Raw genomic sequence first — 16,449 nt, 5'->3', positions numbered from 1 at the left:
CAACCCCCCTCCCCCCAGCAACCCACAGTTTGTTTCGTGAGATTAAGAGTCACTTATGGTTTGTCTCCCTCCCTATCCCATCTTCTTTCATGGATTCTTCTCCTACCCACTTAAGCCCCCATGTTGCATCACCACTCCCTCATATCAGGGAGATCATATGATAGTTGTCTTTCTCCGCTTGACTTATTTCGCTAAGCATGCTGGTGCAACCACTCTGGAAAACAGCATGGAGATTCCTCAAAATGTTGAAAATAGAACTGCCCTATGACCCAGCGATTACACTACTGGGAATTTACCCTAAAGATACAAACATAGTGATCCAAAGGGGCACGTGCACCCGAATGTTTATAGCAGCAATGTCCACAATAGCCAAACTATGGAAAGAACCTAGATGTCCATCAACAGATGAATGGATCAAGAAGATGTGGTATATATACACAATGGAATACTATGCAGCCATCAAAAGAAACGAAATCTTGCCATTTGCGACAACATAGATGGCCACATCTTTGAACGTGAAGCCCTCTGCCATGACTTTTGATGTACAGTGGCTTTTCTCTCCTCTTCTGGATTCTTCTTGAACTTCTCCCGGGTCCTCACACACCAGTCTGGTCGAATCCGCAGGCGGACCGCAACGCCCCAAACCCTCGTCGCCAAACTCCCGCCAACTCACTAACCGCCAGCCAACTTCGGCCGGAAGTGGCAAATGCCGCAGAGCCCTCAGGAAAATGTAGTCCCGAGGAGGAAAAATCCAGCCAGAGCCTGGCGGGTACAAGGTTTCACCGCCCAGTGCGCGTCGCGTACTTAGCCTTCAGGCCAGTACTGACGGCCCACGCTAGCCTGAGCATCCTGAGGACCTGGGCGAACCGACAGGTCCAAGCAGCAGGAGTCGTCTGCTGGGTGGGGGGGGGGAGTTGTGGACCGTGGAGACTTCTGGGAAATGTAGCCCACAGCGGAGGAAAGGGTGGGCTGGTCGGCCACCAGCACAACCCGAGTCCTCAAAGTTAACCCGTGAGCAACAGTCCTCCCTGCAGACTGCGCAGCACGCAGAGGCGGGAAGTTAAAAGCCGGGAAGCAGACGGTTCAGAGTTCTCTCTGCCAGGAACCGCGCTCTGAGAGCGGGATCAGAGGGGACGACTCCCCGCTACACCATGAATTAGGAGTCCTCCCGGACCCGGGCTATTCAGTCCGCCCCATGATCCTGCCTGGTGGAGTTTGGGTGCTCAGGTTTCAGTTGAGAATTCATCCCCCAGTCCCTGGCGCCACCAAAAAGTGCAGTACTCCCTTAGTCCATATGCTGCAAGGTAGCAGCCCGGCATCCTGACCTTTCCACCCAATTCTGCACTCTGTCTCTTAAATAAATAAAATTTTTAAAAAAGCAAAAGCTATTACACTAAGCTCTGCAGATCTCTGGCTTTTATTTAGCTTAAAGTCTAGTGAAGGAGAACACAATTATGAATTCAGATAGTTCCTATAATAAAAGAGTTCTATGATCACATAACATAACTTGATCTATGGTAAGAAGGGAAGATTTCCCTGAGGAACTATTCTGAGAAATGAAGGAGGAGCGGAAAGCATGTGAGCAAACGAGGAAGGAGAGCATTAAAGACAGTCTACAGCATGTGACAAAGTTCTATTGCAATCTGCTTCTGGCCAAGATAGAGTAACAGGTACTGATTTATCTTCCTACCTGAAAAAAAGCCAAACAAAAACAGGTAAAATACACTTTAAAATCATTTTCAAGAAAAAGGAATCCAGGCAATGAAGGACAATGATCCCTGAAAACACAGGAAGTTAGCCTAACACATACCTGAGCTCACTGCCTTGGGACAATTTCCAGGCCATGACACAGGTGAAAAAACTGAGATAGACTCCACCAGACTCCCTGAGTTGAGGTGATGAAACTGAGTCTGGTGAAACCAAGACAGATGAGATCAGCGGTCAAAGCACTGGTGAGGAGAAAGCAGAAGAACGAATGAACCCTGGAGATCAGAAGAGTAATAACCAATGCATGCCCGTAAAGAAATCTCCTGCGACCAGGGGAAAGATCTGTCTAGAAAGAGCAGAGGAAACCCTTCCTGGAGCTCACATGGCACCAGGGGCAGTATCTATCCCCATTAGCCATGCTGGAAAAACTCATAACCCGCAGCACAATGAATAGAGTTAAGTAGGTCGTGCCTCAGCAGTGGGGAATTATGAGCTCTAGGCTGAACACTACTCTGGATTCACCTAACAATTCATAAGAGCAGGATGGGAAAGGATCAAACTGTTTGTCATTAACTTAGCTAGAATTCCAAAGAAAGCATAAAAAGGTAAGTGGAGGCGTAGAAGCTAATTTTTAAAAAAGCAAATAGCACTGACAGAGATGTAAATTATGTCAGACATGAAAAACACACTGGATTGGAATAAACACATATTAGACAGCTCAAAATAAAAGACTGAAATTTGACATCGGAAAACTGTGAGAAAACTTCAGGTAACTAATATACAATTCCCCAAAGAGGCAGAGGAAAGGAACTAGAAAAAATATTCGAAGAAAAAAACAACGGGGTCACCTGAGTGGATTCGTCAGTGCGTGTCCACCATCAGCTCAGGTCATGATCTCATGATCTCAGGGTCCTAGGATCAAGCCCGGGATTAGACTCCCCCGATTAGAGGGGAGTCTGCTTCTCCCCCTCCTTCTGCCACTCCTCCCTGGCTCCTGCACTCTTTCTCTTTCTCCTTCTCTCTCTCAAATAAATGAATACAATCTTTTTAAAAAAAGAAAAGAAAAAATGGCCAAAACCTTTCTAAACTTAATGAAAACTATAAACCCACAGATCCAGAAGGATCTGGCTAGGAGTGAAGAAAAGGAAGTAAACCTTTATAATTTTCTTAAACGACATATGATGTGTTATAACATTACTAGATGGAGGACTATGATGCTCAGGTCATATACTTTAGACTCTAATCACCAAAATAGCAAAACTAAAGAGTTATAGCTAGTAAGCAAAATACATACATACACATACACACATAAATAAAACTAAATCATAAAAATTACTTGCTCAATCTGAAAGAAATCAGAAAAGAAGAGAATGGAATGAAGAGCAGAAAGGACAAATTGAAGTCAAACAACATGATGACAGATTCAAATCAACTACATCAATAATCACATTAAATGAAAATGGTCTAAAAGCCTCAATGAAAAGGCAGACGTCAAAATGGATAAAAATGGAAGACCCAGCTATCTGCCACCTATTAAAAAATGCATTTTAAATGTAAAAACTACAAATGTGTTAAGAGGTCAGAAATATGAGAGACCACACTAACACTGGGCAAAAGAAGGCTGAGCCTGAGTGGTTACATTAATAGCACACAAAATAGATTTCAAAACAAAAAACATTAGCAGCAATAAATAAGTTCATTTAATAATGATAAACCAGTCAACTAAAGGAAGCATAATAAACCTAAATGTTTATGCATCTATTAACAAGTTCAAAATACATAAAGTAAAATTGACAGAACTTCAGAGGAACAAGCAAATTCACAATTATAGTCAGAGATTTCAGTAGGCAGAAAATCAGCAAGGACATAGTAGACTTGAACGCCACTGTTCTTCTCAAGCATCCATGGAACACTTACCAAAAGAGATGATATTCTGGATCATAAAATAAATTATAATAGGAGGAGTAAGTCAAAAGAACTGAAGTCATAAGAGTGTATTTTATGACCACAAAGAAATCAAATTAGAAATCAAGAATAAAAATATCTCTGGAGAATACTCAAATATTTGCAAACTAATTAACACACATCTAAATAAACCCTGGGTCAGGGCGCCTGGGTGGCTCAGTCAGTTAAGTGTCTGCCTTCGGCTCAGGTCATGATCTTAGGGTCCTGGGATCAAGCCCCACACTGGGCTCCCTGCTTAGAGGGGAGTCTTCTTCCCCCCCAGCTCATGCTCTTTCTCTCTCTCTCTCTCTCAAATAAATAAAATCTTTAAATAACCCCTGGGTCAAAGAAGTAAAGAAAAAAGAAATTAGAAAATATTCTGAACTGAATGGAAATGAACATAGAACACATATGAATTTCTGGAATCCTGCAGTAGCAGCACTCACATGAACATTTATAGCACTGAATGTATGTACTAAAAAAGAAGAAAAGCCTCAAACTGATGACCTTTGGCTCCACCTTAAGAAATTAGTAAAATAGTAGTTAAAAAAAAAGTTTGATAAACTTTGGTTATGTAGAAAAATCTGAAAGAATTTTTCAAAAAGCTACTAAAACTAATAAGTAAACTTACTAAGTTCAAGAATAAACCTGGACCATACCCTGTATCATAACTAAAACAGAATTCAAAATGGGGGCGCTTGCATGGCTCAGTCAGTTAAGTGGCTGCCTTTGGCTCAGGTCATGATCCACGGGTCCTGGGATCGAGCCCCATGTCCAGCTCTCTGCTCAGCAGGGGGACTATTTCTCCCTCTCCCTCAGCCTGCCATTCCCCCTGCTCATGCTCTCCTTCTCTGTCAAATAAATAAATAAACAAATAGAATCTTAAGAAAAAAAAAAGAATACAAACTGGATCTCATTGGTCACAGATAGAAATGTAAGACCTAAAACTATAAAATTTGGTTATTCAACTGCAAAACTTCTAAAAGAAAGCAGAGAGAAAACCTCTGACCTTGTGCTAGGCAAAGATTTCTCATATAGGAACACCAAAAGCAAAAATTCATAAAAGAACAAAGATATAAACTGGACTTCATCAAAAAAAACTGCTCTTCAAAAGATACTGCTGAGAGAATGAAAAGTCACAGTCTGGGAGAAAATCTTTGCAAAAAAAAATACAGGTGATAAAGGAACTATATCTAGAATATACAAAGAATTCTCAAAACTCAACAGGTAAGAAAACCTAATTTTTAAAATGACAAAGGATTTGGACAGTTCAAAGAAGATATATAGATGGCAAATAAGCCCACAAAGATATGCTCAACATTATAAGTTATTGGGGAAATGTATATTAAAACCATAATGATACATACACTACAGACCCATTGGAACATCTAAGATTTAAAAAACTGACAATACTAAGTGTTCATGAATATATAGGGAGAAATCAGAACTCTCAGACATTGCTGGTGAGAATTGAAAATGGTGCAACTACTTTAGAAAACCATTCAGCAGTTTCGTAATGAGGGAATACAAAGAGACACGAGACTTAAGGGTTATTACCTGCCTGAATTACAGTTATGGTTTCATATGCATATACCCCTATGTCAAAACTATCAAATTATACACTTTATACATGTGCAGTTGTCCTAACTTAAGCTGTTGAGGGGGAAAAAGCTCTATTGTAAGGAAAAATATCTAAAACAGTGGCTGAGATATGGACAGAAGGATATGAAACAATCCAAGATGAGGCTGAGAACTGTGGTCTTTCACCCCAGAATGATGAGAAGTAATAGCTAAGCTTTAAACAAGGGGGTCACGTGATGAAATATAATTTTTTTAAAATATATGGTAACTATGGTTGCAGAGTAGACCAAGATTCTGGGAGGTGGAATGACAAGGAAAACAGTCCCAAGGTTGTTTCAGTATTCTAGGACAAAAACAGTGGTAACCTGACCTTGGGTGAAGGCACAGAAGAGGAGAGTTAACACACATCAGGTGTGCCATTCCCATGATGAAAAGTATAGTAGAAATTATGGCTCTTTGCTAAGAGTATTCAACATTTCTCTATTTTCATATAAAACGTATTTCTGAGATGAGTAGCTCTATAACACATCAGTGTTGTATGGTACAGCACTAGACAAGAAGTGCACATATTACTATAGTAATGTACATACAAAGGCTTCATATTTACACAATGGTCTTACCTTTACAATCCATGGCATGCTGTTCAATTAGCGACATGCAAATCATATGATTAGAGTCAGGCATGTGGAAACCCTCCAAAATTGTTTCAGATGACAGAGTTAAGACACCGAAGTCATCCATAGAATCAATTTGTTTTTTGACCTACAAATAAATAATACTACTTCAAAATGTACCCTAAATATTGATAAAATATACTGAGTGTAGAGAGATGATAAATACCCATATCTCTTTATAAGAGCAAAAAAAAAAGGTACTTTCAAAAGGACTGATTTTTATCAAAACAATCTTTATCAATAACTAGTATTTCTGAACAACTTTTTCAAAGTATATGTCTGTACAACAAAGGCAGATTTTCTCTTTTTTCACTATACCTTTCCTAAACTAATTTTTTATCATGGAATAATATTTCCGATAAACATTATTTATCAAAATAACATAATAAAATAAAAATTTAAAAAAAATTTAAAAATTAATAAATGAAAAAAATTTTCCTATATATGTATTTACCTCTTCCTTGTCACTAGATGTTTTCTTTGAAGATCTAAAAAAAACAATTCTTTTCAGGCAAATATTAAATACTTAAAATATAAGGAATTTCTAAATCATATCTAAACTATATTATTAATAATGTTAAGAAAGCATTAAATTTAAATCAAACTGAGCAAAGGAAAATCATAACGTTACTTGCATTATTTGATATGATGAAATATACCACATTTTTTGTTGTCATTTTCAATAAAAACAAGCTTTTACTGGTTCTGAAAACTATTTGGAAAGTGCAAGTTAAGTTCTTATATGGAAGAAACCCTTTTTTAATAATCATGACATTAGTGTTTTGAGGATCTATTGTGAAAATACTATGCATTATTATGAAAACTTCACATGTTTTAAAGCTATTTTAAGCCTCACAAAAATCTTACAAACATAGGTAATTATATTTGGTATTTTACACAGGAAGAAAATGAGGAACAGAAAAAAGTAACTTCCCAAAGCTGGTACAGGTGGTCAGGAGTAGACCCAGGATTCAAATCCAGGATTTGTGCCTTCAAAACACGTGTTTTACAGTATATGGTGAAAGTAATATTTAAGTGTTTTTAAGTAATCTGATAGCAATTGAATCTATTAGTATTCCATTTTTAGCTATAATGGTAATAATAATTCATAAATTTTAACCATTTTTTAAATAAAAAGACTTCATAAGTAGACAATATTGAAAATCTACTTTCAAACAACTCAAGATTTGCTTCTTCTACAGAAGCTGATCAATGGGCATTTGTTTATTCCCAAACAGACACTTATTGAGTATAATATATATGTGTCAATGACACTGTTGGTACAGGAATCTTCGGCTTTTGTAATTTAGAACTTTATAAACCAAAAGTAATAATCTATGATAGATTGATAAATATGATAGATAAAGTCTTTCCCCTTCCCCCAGAATCTAAACAAATATTAAGTAAATATAACCAGATAATTCAAAGTCCCTAATAAATCCATAACCATTCATGATACTGTCAAAGGCACTGAATATCTAAAATTATCAAGGAATGGGGGTGCCTGGGTGGCTCAGTGAGTTAAAGCCTCTGCCTTCTGCTCAGGTCATGACCCCAGGGTCCTGGGATCAGGCCCCGCATTGGGCTCTCTGCTCAGCAGGGAGCCTGCTTCCCTTCCTCTCTCTCTCTCTGCCTGCCTCTCTGCCTACTTATGATCTCTGTCTGTCAAATAAATAAATAAAATCTAAAAAAAATTTTAAGAATAAAATTATCAAGGAATGATTTGTTCTATTCAGAATGGCCTAAGGTTTGTATATTTACTATTATATGTATAGTTTTAAATCCACGAATAATAGTATCTGCATATTCAATTTTACGAGAATACTCCACTGTGGAACCAATTCTGAATAAACAATTTCTTGACACAAAACTACATGAATAGGAGTACTAAGGACAATTACTATATCATCTTTAAAAGAATGTAATACAATCAATAAGCTTTCTAACATTTGGAAATGTGAACAAAATTTAATTAAATAACCATGCCTATCTCTATTGGATCATTTCCGGGAGCATACAAAGGTATTCTAAAAGCTCCCATCTTAAAATTAAAAAATAAAAAAAATTCTTTTGAACTCCACATTCTTTTTCAGTTATCATCCATTTCTCTATTACCTTTCCCCATAAAAATTCTCTAAGAAGTTCTTTATACTTATTCATTACAGTCCAGCTTCCATGGTGACTGTTGAAACTGCTCCTTCTCAAAGTCACTTGTCCTCATCTTAACCTTTCAGGCAGTGTGTCAGATATACTTGAGTATTTCTTGTCTTCGCCTGTACCTACACTGCAGCATTTTATTTCCATAAAAAGTAATCACTGTTAAAATTCCTTCAGAGGGAAATAAAGAATTTATAGATTTTACCTTCCTTCATCCTGATCGGTTCCACTTGAAGTGCTGTCATTATTCATTTGCAGAGGACAAGAAGTTAGACAAGGGGCTTTCTCAAACCTTGATGTAATCACAGATTCTTTCGATGTTTGTTTTCCTTTATCCTTGGCCCTTCCTTTTTTTATATCCAAAGCAGGATCACTATTTTTAAAAATCCATTTAAAATATCCATTAAAAAGCTAATGTTTTCGGGAGCCTGGGTGGCTCAGTTGGTTTAGCCACTGCCTTTGGCTCAGTGGCCTTCTCCCCTCTTATGCTCTCTCTTACTCTCTATCCCTCTCTCTTAAATAAATGCTCGACATTTCTCTTATACCATACACAAAGATAAACTCGAAGTGGATAAAAGACCTCAATGTGAGGCAGGAATCTATCAAAATCCTAGAGGAGAACATAGGCAGTAATCTCTTCGACATAGGCCACAGCAGCTTCTTTCAAGACATGTCTCCAAAGGCATAGGAAACAAAAGTGAAAATGAACTTTTTGGGACCTCCTCAAGAAAAAAAGCTTTTGCACAACAAATGAAACAATCAACAAACAAAAAGACAACCCATGGAATAGGAGAAAATATTTGCAAATGACACTACAGACAGAAGGCTGATATCCAAGATCTAATAAAGAACTCCTCAAACTTAACACACACAAAACAGAAAATCACATCAAAAAATGGGCAGAAACATGAACAGACACTTCCTCAAAGAAGACATACAAATGGCTAATGGACACATGAAAAAATGGTCATCTTCACTAGCCATCAGGGAGATTCAAACCAAAACCACATTGAGATACCACCTTACACCAGTTAGAATGGCCAAAATCAACAAGACAGTAAACAACAAGTGTTGGAGAAGAAGTGGAGAAAGGGGAACCCTCTTACACTATTGGTGGGAATGCAAGTTGGTGCAGCCAGTTTGGAGAACGGTGCAGAGATTCCTTAAGAAATTAAAAATAGAACTTCCCTATGACCCTGCAATTGCACTACTGGGATTTTACCCCAAAGATACAGATGTAGTAAAAAGAAGAGCCATCTTTACACCAATGTTCATAGCAGCAATGGTCACAATCCCCAAACTGTGGAAAGAGCCAAGATGCCCTTCAACAGATGAATGGATAAAGAAGATATGGTCCATATGTACAATGGAATATTATGCCTCCATCAGAAAGGGTGAATACCCAAATTTTTTATCAACATGGACGGAACTGGAGGAGGCCATGCTGAGTGAAATAAGTCAAGCAGAGAGAGTCAATTATCATATGGTTTCACTTACTTGTGGAGCAAGTAATAACATGGAGCACATTGGGAGATAGAGAGGAAAAGTGAGTTGGAGGAAATCGGAGGGGGAGACAAACCATGAGAGTGGTGGACTCTGAGAAACAAACTGAGGGTTTTGGAGGGGTTGGGGTGGGGGGTTGGTTGAGCCTGGTGGTGGGTATTAAGGAGGGTACATATTGCATGGAGTGCTGGGTGTGGTCCATAAACAATGAATATTGGAGCACTGGGAAAAAATTAAATTTTTAAAAAATCCTTTAAAATTTTTTTAAAGGATTTAAAAAACCAATGTTTTCTAATAATTTTACTGGTAAAGAATAAAAAACAATTTTTTGTAAAATTCTGCTAGCCATCTCAATTCATTTATTAGTTCACAGAACAGTTATGAAGTCCAATCATATATAAGCAAATACACATCCCTTGCTTCAAAGATTGATAAATATACAATTACAATACAATGTCTTTGTGGCAACAAAACAGCTGTGGACCTCTTTGTAGGAGCTGTGGAACCAAGCATCATAAACCAAGGGACCTAGGAAAACTCTTGCCTACCCATGCATCAGATAACAGACACACTCACTACAGTCCCAGCTATAGAGGCAGCAATAGCCCACAGACTGGCTCCAGCCCCTTCCTCTCAACCACATCTGGGAGCCCTTGGAACACACCTAGATAATCACCCATTGAAGAGAGAGCCTTTTTGGAAAACTAGATTTCCTACAGTAAAGTTCCAGCACACCACTAGAGCAAAAACAAAACAAAACAAAGCAAAACAGGTTTGGATACACTGGAAAGGTAGTCATTAAAGACTATTTCAAATGCAAAGACAGCAATGTAAAACTTCAAAGAATATAAAAAGTCAAGGAAATATGATACCACAAAATGATCACAATAATCTTCCAATAATTGATCTCAAACACATGAAGATCAGTAGTTTATCCAAAAAAGAATTCAAAATAGAAGTTTTAAGTAAACTCAGTGAGCTACAAGAAAACACAAAAAGCCAATTCAGGGGTGCCTGGGTGGCTCAGTCTGTTAAGCGCCTGACCTTTGATTTTGTTTCAGGTTATGATAGCAAGGTCATGAGATCCACCCCTGCATCGGGCTTATGCTCAGTGCAGTCTGCATGTCCCTCTCCCTCTGCTACTCACCCAGCTCACACACATGCTCTCTCTAAAATAAATAAATAAACAAACAAATAAAATCTTAAAAAAAAAGCCAGTTCAATAAGATGAGAAAAATACTAGAAGAACAAAATGAGAAGTTTAATAAAGAGTTGGAAGGGCACCTGGGTGGCTCAGTCGTTTAGGGTGTCTGACTCTTGGTTTTAGCTAAGGTCATGACCTCAGGATTGTGGGATTGAGCCCCAGGTCTGCTTGACATTCTCTCTCCCTCTCTCTGTCCCACTCCCAACCTGATCTCTTTCACTTTCTCTCTTAAGTAAATAAATAAAATATATATTTTTTAAAAGAGCTGGAAATAGTTAAAAAATAACTAAAAAATTCTGGAGCTGAATAATATAGTGAATGAAATGAAAAAAAGCAATAGAAATCACTGACAGGGGTGCCTGAGTGGCTCAGTTGGTTAAGCGTCTGCCTTCAGCTCCCGTCATGATTTCAGGGTCCTTGGATCCAGCCTGGCATCAGGCTCCCTGCAGGGAGCCTGCTTCCCCCTCTCTATCTTCCTGCTTCTCTGCCTACTTGTGATCTTTCTTTCTCTGTCAAATAAGTAAAAATAAAATCTTTTTAAAAAGAGAGAGAAAAGAAAAGAAATCACTGAGAGGAAAATGGATCAAAAAAATCCTGTGAATTTAAAATTTTCAAATTTTAGAACTTTCAAATTATCCAATCAGTGGAGAACAAAGAAAAAAGAAAGAAAAGAATGAGAAAACCCTATGTGATTACGGGATACCACTAAAAGAAACAATGTGTAAATTACTGCAGTTCTGGAAGGAGGAAAAGGGAGAAAAAGACATAAAGCTTAAAGAAGTCATGGGTGAGAACTCTCAAACCTGGGGAAACATTTGGAATCCAAGTTTATGAAGTTCAGTCATCAAAAAACTAATTAAAGAGATTTTCTCCAAAACACATTATAATAAAACCATCAAAAATCAAAATCAAAGAGAGAATCATAAAAGCAGCAGGAGAAAAGCAGCTTGTCACCTACGAGTGAATCCTCATAAGGCTATTAGCAGTTTCTCAGCAGAAACCTTATATGCCAGGAGAAGAATGGGATTGTATATTCAAAATGCTGAGAGAGGGGCTCCTGGGTGGCTTAATGGGCTGGGCCTCCACCTTCAGCTCAGGTCATGATCTCTGGGTCCTGGGATTGAGCCCCACATCAGGCTGTCTGCTCAGGGGGGAGCCTGCTTCCCCCTCTCTCCAGCCTGCTGTTCTGCCTACTTGTGATCCCTCTCTCTGTGTCAGATAAATAAAATCTTTAAAAAAAATGCTGAGAGAAAAGAACTGCCAACCAAGAATACTTTACTGAGCAAAATTATCCTATAGAAATCAATCAAACCAAATCAGTAAGTTTGATACACATTAACAGAATGAAGGAGACAAGATGGCGGGGAAGTAGGAGGAGGCGCCTTTTTAACCTGTACCCCATAGTGAGCTGATTACCTACCAAGGAACTCCAATCACCCATGAAATCAGCCTGAGATCAGAATTATACACGTCTGGATCTCTACAGGGGCAGAAGACGCCAGTGGGCAGGTAAAGCAGAGTGGGAACGGCGGACTGGTATTGGAAGATAAACAAAAGGGGAAGGGAGCCACCAGAGGTGACCAGTTGGAAAGTAATACCCCAGTCCAAGAGTGCCCTGTGTCTGGGGACCAGCATTAACTTGGGAGACTGGCTGAAAGGCACTCAAAAAGAGCAAAGGATCACAGGGGACAAAGTGTAGGAATCGGGGTGGCTAGGGACAGGGGCTTAAGGAAAAAATAAGATAAAAACAGAGATGGAAGCAAACCGTAAGGGACTCTTAACTAGAGGAAAGAAACAGGGCTGCTGGTGGGGAGGTGGGCGGGAAGATGGTCTAACTGTGTGGTGGGCATTAGGGAGGGCACTTATGATGAGCACTGGCTTTACATGCAAGTGATGAATCACTAAAGTCTACCCCTGAAACTAAGAATACAATGTATGTTAACTAAGTTGAATTTAAATAAAATCTAAAAAACAAAGCAGAAACAAGTAACATAATGAAAAAGCAACCTACAGAATGGATGAAAATATATGTAAACCACACTATCTAAAAAAAGATTAATATGTAAAGTATATAAAAAATTCATACAATTCAACAGCATAAAAACAATTCAATTAAAAACTGGGCAAGGCATCTCAATAGACAGCTTTCCTCAGAAGATATTCAAATGGCCAACAGGACCAAAAAATGGGCTCGACATCACTATTCTTCAGGGAAATGCATATCAAAACCATAAAGATATACCTATCACCTCACACCTGTTAAAATGGCTTACATCAAAAAGGGAAGAGATACCACTGGCAAAGATGTACAGAAAAGGGAATCCTTACACACTGTTACAGGACTGTAAACTGGTACAGTCACTGTGCAAAACAGTGTGGAGGTTCCTCAACAAACGAAAAAATAGAACTATCAGAATATCCAGTAATCCCATTTCTGGGAACATTCTGACAGAAATGAATCAGTATCTCAAAGAGGTATCTGTGCCTCTACATTTACTGCAGCATTATTTACAACAGCCAAGACACGGAAACAACCTATGTGCCCATCAGTGGATCCACTGATTTTAAAATGTGGTATACATTTACAATGGAATATTTTTAGCCACAAAAAAGAGGGGAAACCCTGCCATCTGCAACAACATGAATGAACCTTGAGGGAATTAAGCTAAGTGAAGGAAGTCACGCAAAAAGATAAATACTCTAAGATCTGACTTACACATGGAATCGTGAAAAAAAACACATTTATAGATTTGTGGTTGCCAGGAGTAGGAAGCTGAGGGAAATGGGTAGATATTGGCTAAAGGGTACAAACTTCCTGTTACAAGATTAGTAAGATCTGAGGATGTAAAGTACAGAATGGTGATTACAGTTAATAATACTGTTATATATTTGAAAGTTGCTAAAAGAGTTGCTAAAAAAGAAATGATAATTATGTGAGGTGATAGAGCTATTAACACTATTATCATTTTACAATATAAAAGTGTATGAAAGTAATACAGGTATACCTTACACTTACACAGTTATCTGTCAATTATACGTCAAAATATCTGGACAAAATTCAACAATACTCACATGTCAAAAATAGCAATAATGTGATTAATTTTGTTTGAAAATAAAATTATTGGGGGTGCGTGGGTGGCTCAGTCAGATAAGGTCTGCCTTCAGCTCAGGTCATGATCTCCAGGTCCTGGGATCGAACCCCAAATCAGGCTCCCCACTGAACTTCCCCCTCTCCCTTTGCCCCTCCCTCCTGCTCATACTCTCTCTCTCACAAATAATTTCTTTTTAATTTTCTTAAAGAAAATGATTTGGTAACTTTTGTATACTTTTAGCTTACTATTTAATCCTAATATAAAAAGCTAGATTTACTAATACAAAATTATAATTATTTTTTCATGGACTAAATGCATGCAAGAGAATATTATTAGCATATAGCTACATAAACTCACAAAAAGACTACATTTCCCACAAGAGATTATTAATTTAGGAATTGAACATGAGCCCCTAAGAGCACTGAAAACAAAAACAAAGCTAGCAATTATTGTTTTAAAACTGTTAAACAGATAACAATTCTAGTTAAAATTTAACATCCAAAAAAGTAGGATCTTCCTGAAAACAATTAGCTGCAGCGTCATGGAGCCATTGCTGTGGTGTGCCAGCCTTAGGGCAGGAGAAGGGAGAGCAACCAGGCAGGGGGCCGAGGCCCAGCGACTGCCATGCTCCCCTCCCCCAGAACTGCCCAGCCTGGCGCTGCCTCCACTCTCGGGGTGGGAGAAAGGTGTTCTCAAGAGGAGGGCGAGCCCTGGACCGGAGAAGCACTTTTCCTCCTCCAACTACCTCCTGACTGGCAGTGCCCCCCTCAGGGACAGATCCCCGTCTCGCTGACCTGTCCTCACCTCTGCACTGACCTTGGCGATATGCTGAGGCCCAGCTTGGTGTTCCCTCTCATCTGAATCAATGGTGACATGTGCTTTTTATTTCTGCCCCGAGGGGTCAGGAAGAGTCTTCTGGAAGGTTTTGCCTTGGACATTCATAATCCAGCTCAGAGGCCTTGCCCTGCCCCTCCCTCCCTGCCCCCAATCACTGCAGTGTCCAGCCCAGTGTTGAACAGATTGTAGTGTTTTTTCTCATTACAAAGAAACAGACTTTAATTGGTAAAAAAAAAAAAAAAAAACCATCATATTTCATTTTCCTTAATAAAATATAAATGAAGTTTGTGATTCCTTTGATCCATTTTACTATAATTAAAACTAACATGAATACCAGTAAAAGAATAAGTAGAAAGTAACCACAATATTGGGCCCCCAAAAAATTTAAAAAAAATGCATACAACTGACAAGTTAAATTGTCAGAAGGGACCCATGACAAACTTTCCTTTTGTTTAAGTGAGAATTAGTATTATGTTAGAAACAGTATATGCAGTTTAAACCCCATTCACTCAATAAACATATATTGAATAGAACTATATATGCTAGAACATTTTCTAGGCACTGAGAACATGGCAATGAACAGATAAAAATCCTACTCATGAGTGAAGTAAATACAATAAACAATAAACTACCCAGGCAAAATAGACAGTAGTAGAGGAGAAAAACTAAAGCAGAGAAATCAAATTTTGATGTGCTATAGGATAACCAAGAAATCAGGGTATTTCCTGAAATATAGAATAACCAAGAAATCGGGATAACCAAGAAAGGCCTTAATTTTTTTTAAGATTTTATTTATTTATTTGACAGAGAAAGAGATCATAAGTAGGCAGAGATGCAGGCAGAGAGAGAAGGGGAAGCAGGCCCTCTGCTGAGCAGAGAGTACTATACAGAGCTCCATCCCAGGACCCCCGCATCATGACCTGAGCTGAAGGCAGAGATTCAACCCACTGAGCCATCCCGGCACCCCGAAAAGCCTTAATTTTTAAGCAAAACTTAAAAAAAAAAAGGAAGGAGCAAGGAGCAAGCAAGCTGTAAGAGTATTGTTGGGAAAAGCACTCCAGACAGAGTCAACAGCAAGCAGAGAGGTATGCTCAAAGTGTTGATAGTGAGCAAAAAAAAGAGAAAGAATGAAAAGAAAAGAAAAACATTCAGTGTGCCTCAACAGAGTGAAAAGGACAGAAAATAGGAGTTCAAATCAAGGAGAGGTGGTAAGCAATAGGGAGAGACCCGAGATGAATAGATCATACAAGGCTTTGTAGGTGTTAGAAAAAACTTCGGCACATACTCTGAGTGAAATCGTAGACAATTGGGGTTTGAGCAGAGGAAGACATAATCTGACTTGTGTTTTAAAAGATCCACTGTGTTTAGAATTAATGGAAAAAGAAAAGGCAAAAGAACAAACAAACAAGAAGACCAATTAGTTAATTATTACACTTATATAGACAACAGATGACGGTGGCTTGGTCATGGAGGATGTGTTTGGCTTCTGGATATATTTTGAAAGAAGACCTGACAAGATTTGCTGACAGAATAGATGGGACATGTACGAAAAAGAAAAAGACAGGAGTCAAAGATGATACCAAGTTTTTTGGCAGAGCAACTAGAAGAATTGTCATTAACTTAATTGGGAAAGACAAGAAGGGCAGGTATAAGAAAGCATATCAGTAGTTCAATTTTGGACATGATAATTTTGCAATACCCAATAACTATCCCAAAGAAATATCAAATAGGTGGTTTTGTATGTAGGTCT

General features: G+C 38.4%; 1 protein-coding gene across 1 annotated transcript in view; it reads right to left on the bottom strand.

The window, feature by feature from the left end:
* Positions 1 to 16,449, bottom strand: part of LOC122891043 (ankyrin repeat domain-containing protein 26-like) — a 117,337-nt gene that overhangs the window by 52,106 nt on the left and 48,782 nt on the right. The window contains exons 10-12 of the mRNA XM_044226424.1: positions 8,269 to 8,301; positions 6,361 to 6,394; positions 5,853 to 5,994 (exon numbers count right to left, since the gene is read on the bottom strand). Of these exons, the coding sequence (XP_044082359.1) occupies positions 5,853 to 5,994; positions 6,361 to 6,394; positions 8,269 to 8,301 (209 nt within the window). The remainder of the gene's footprint in view (positions 1 to 5,852; positions 5,995 to 6,360; positions 6,395 to 8,268; positions 8,302 to 16,449) is intronic.

Source organism: Neovison vison, chromosome 12 (assembly GCF_020171115.1).
Source record: "Neovison vison isolate M4711 chromosome 12, ASM_NN_V1, whole genome shotgun sequence".
Lineage (NCBI taxonomy): Eukaryota > Metazoa > Chordata > Mammalia > Carnivora > Mustelidae > Neogale > Neogale vison.
The sequence above is the reverse complement of the archived record's forward strand: the minus strand, read 5'-3'. Positions and strand labels throughout refer to the sequence as shown.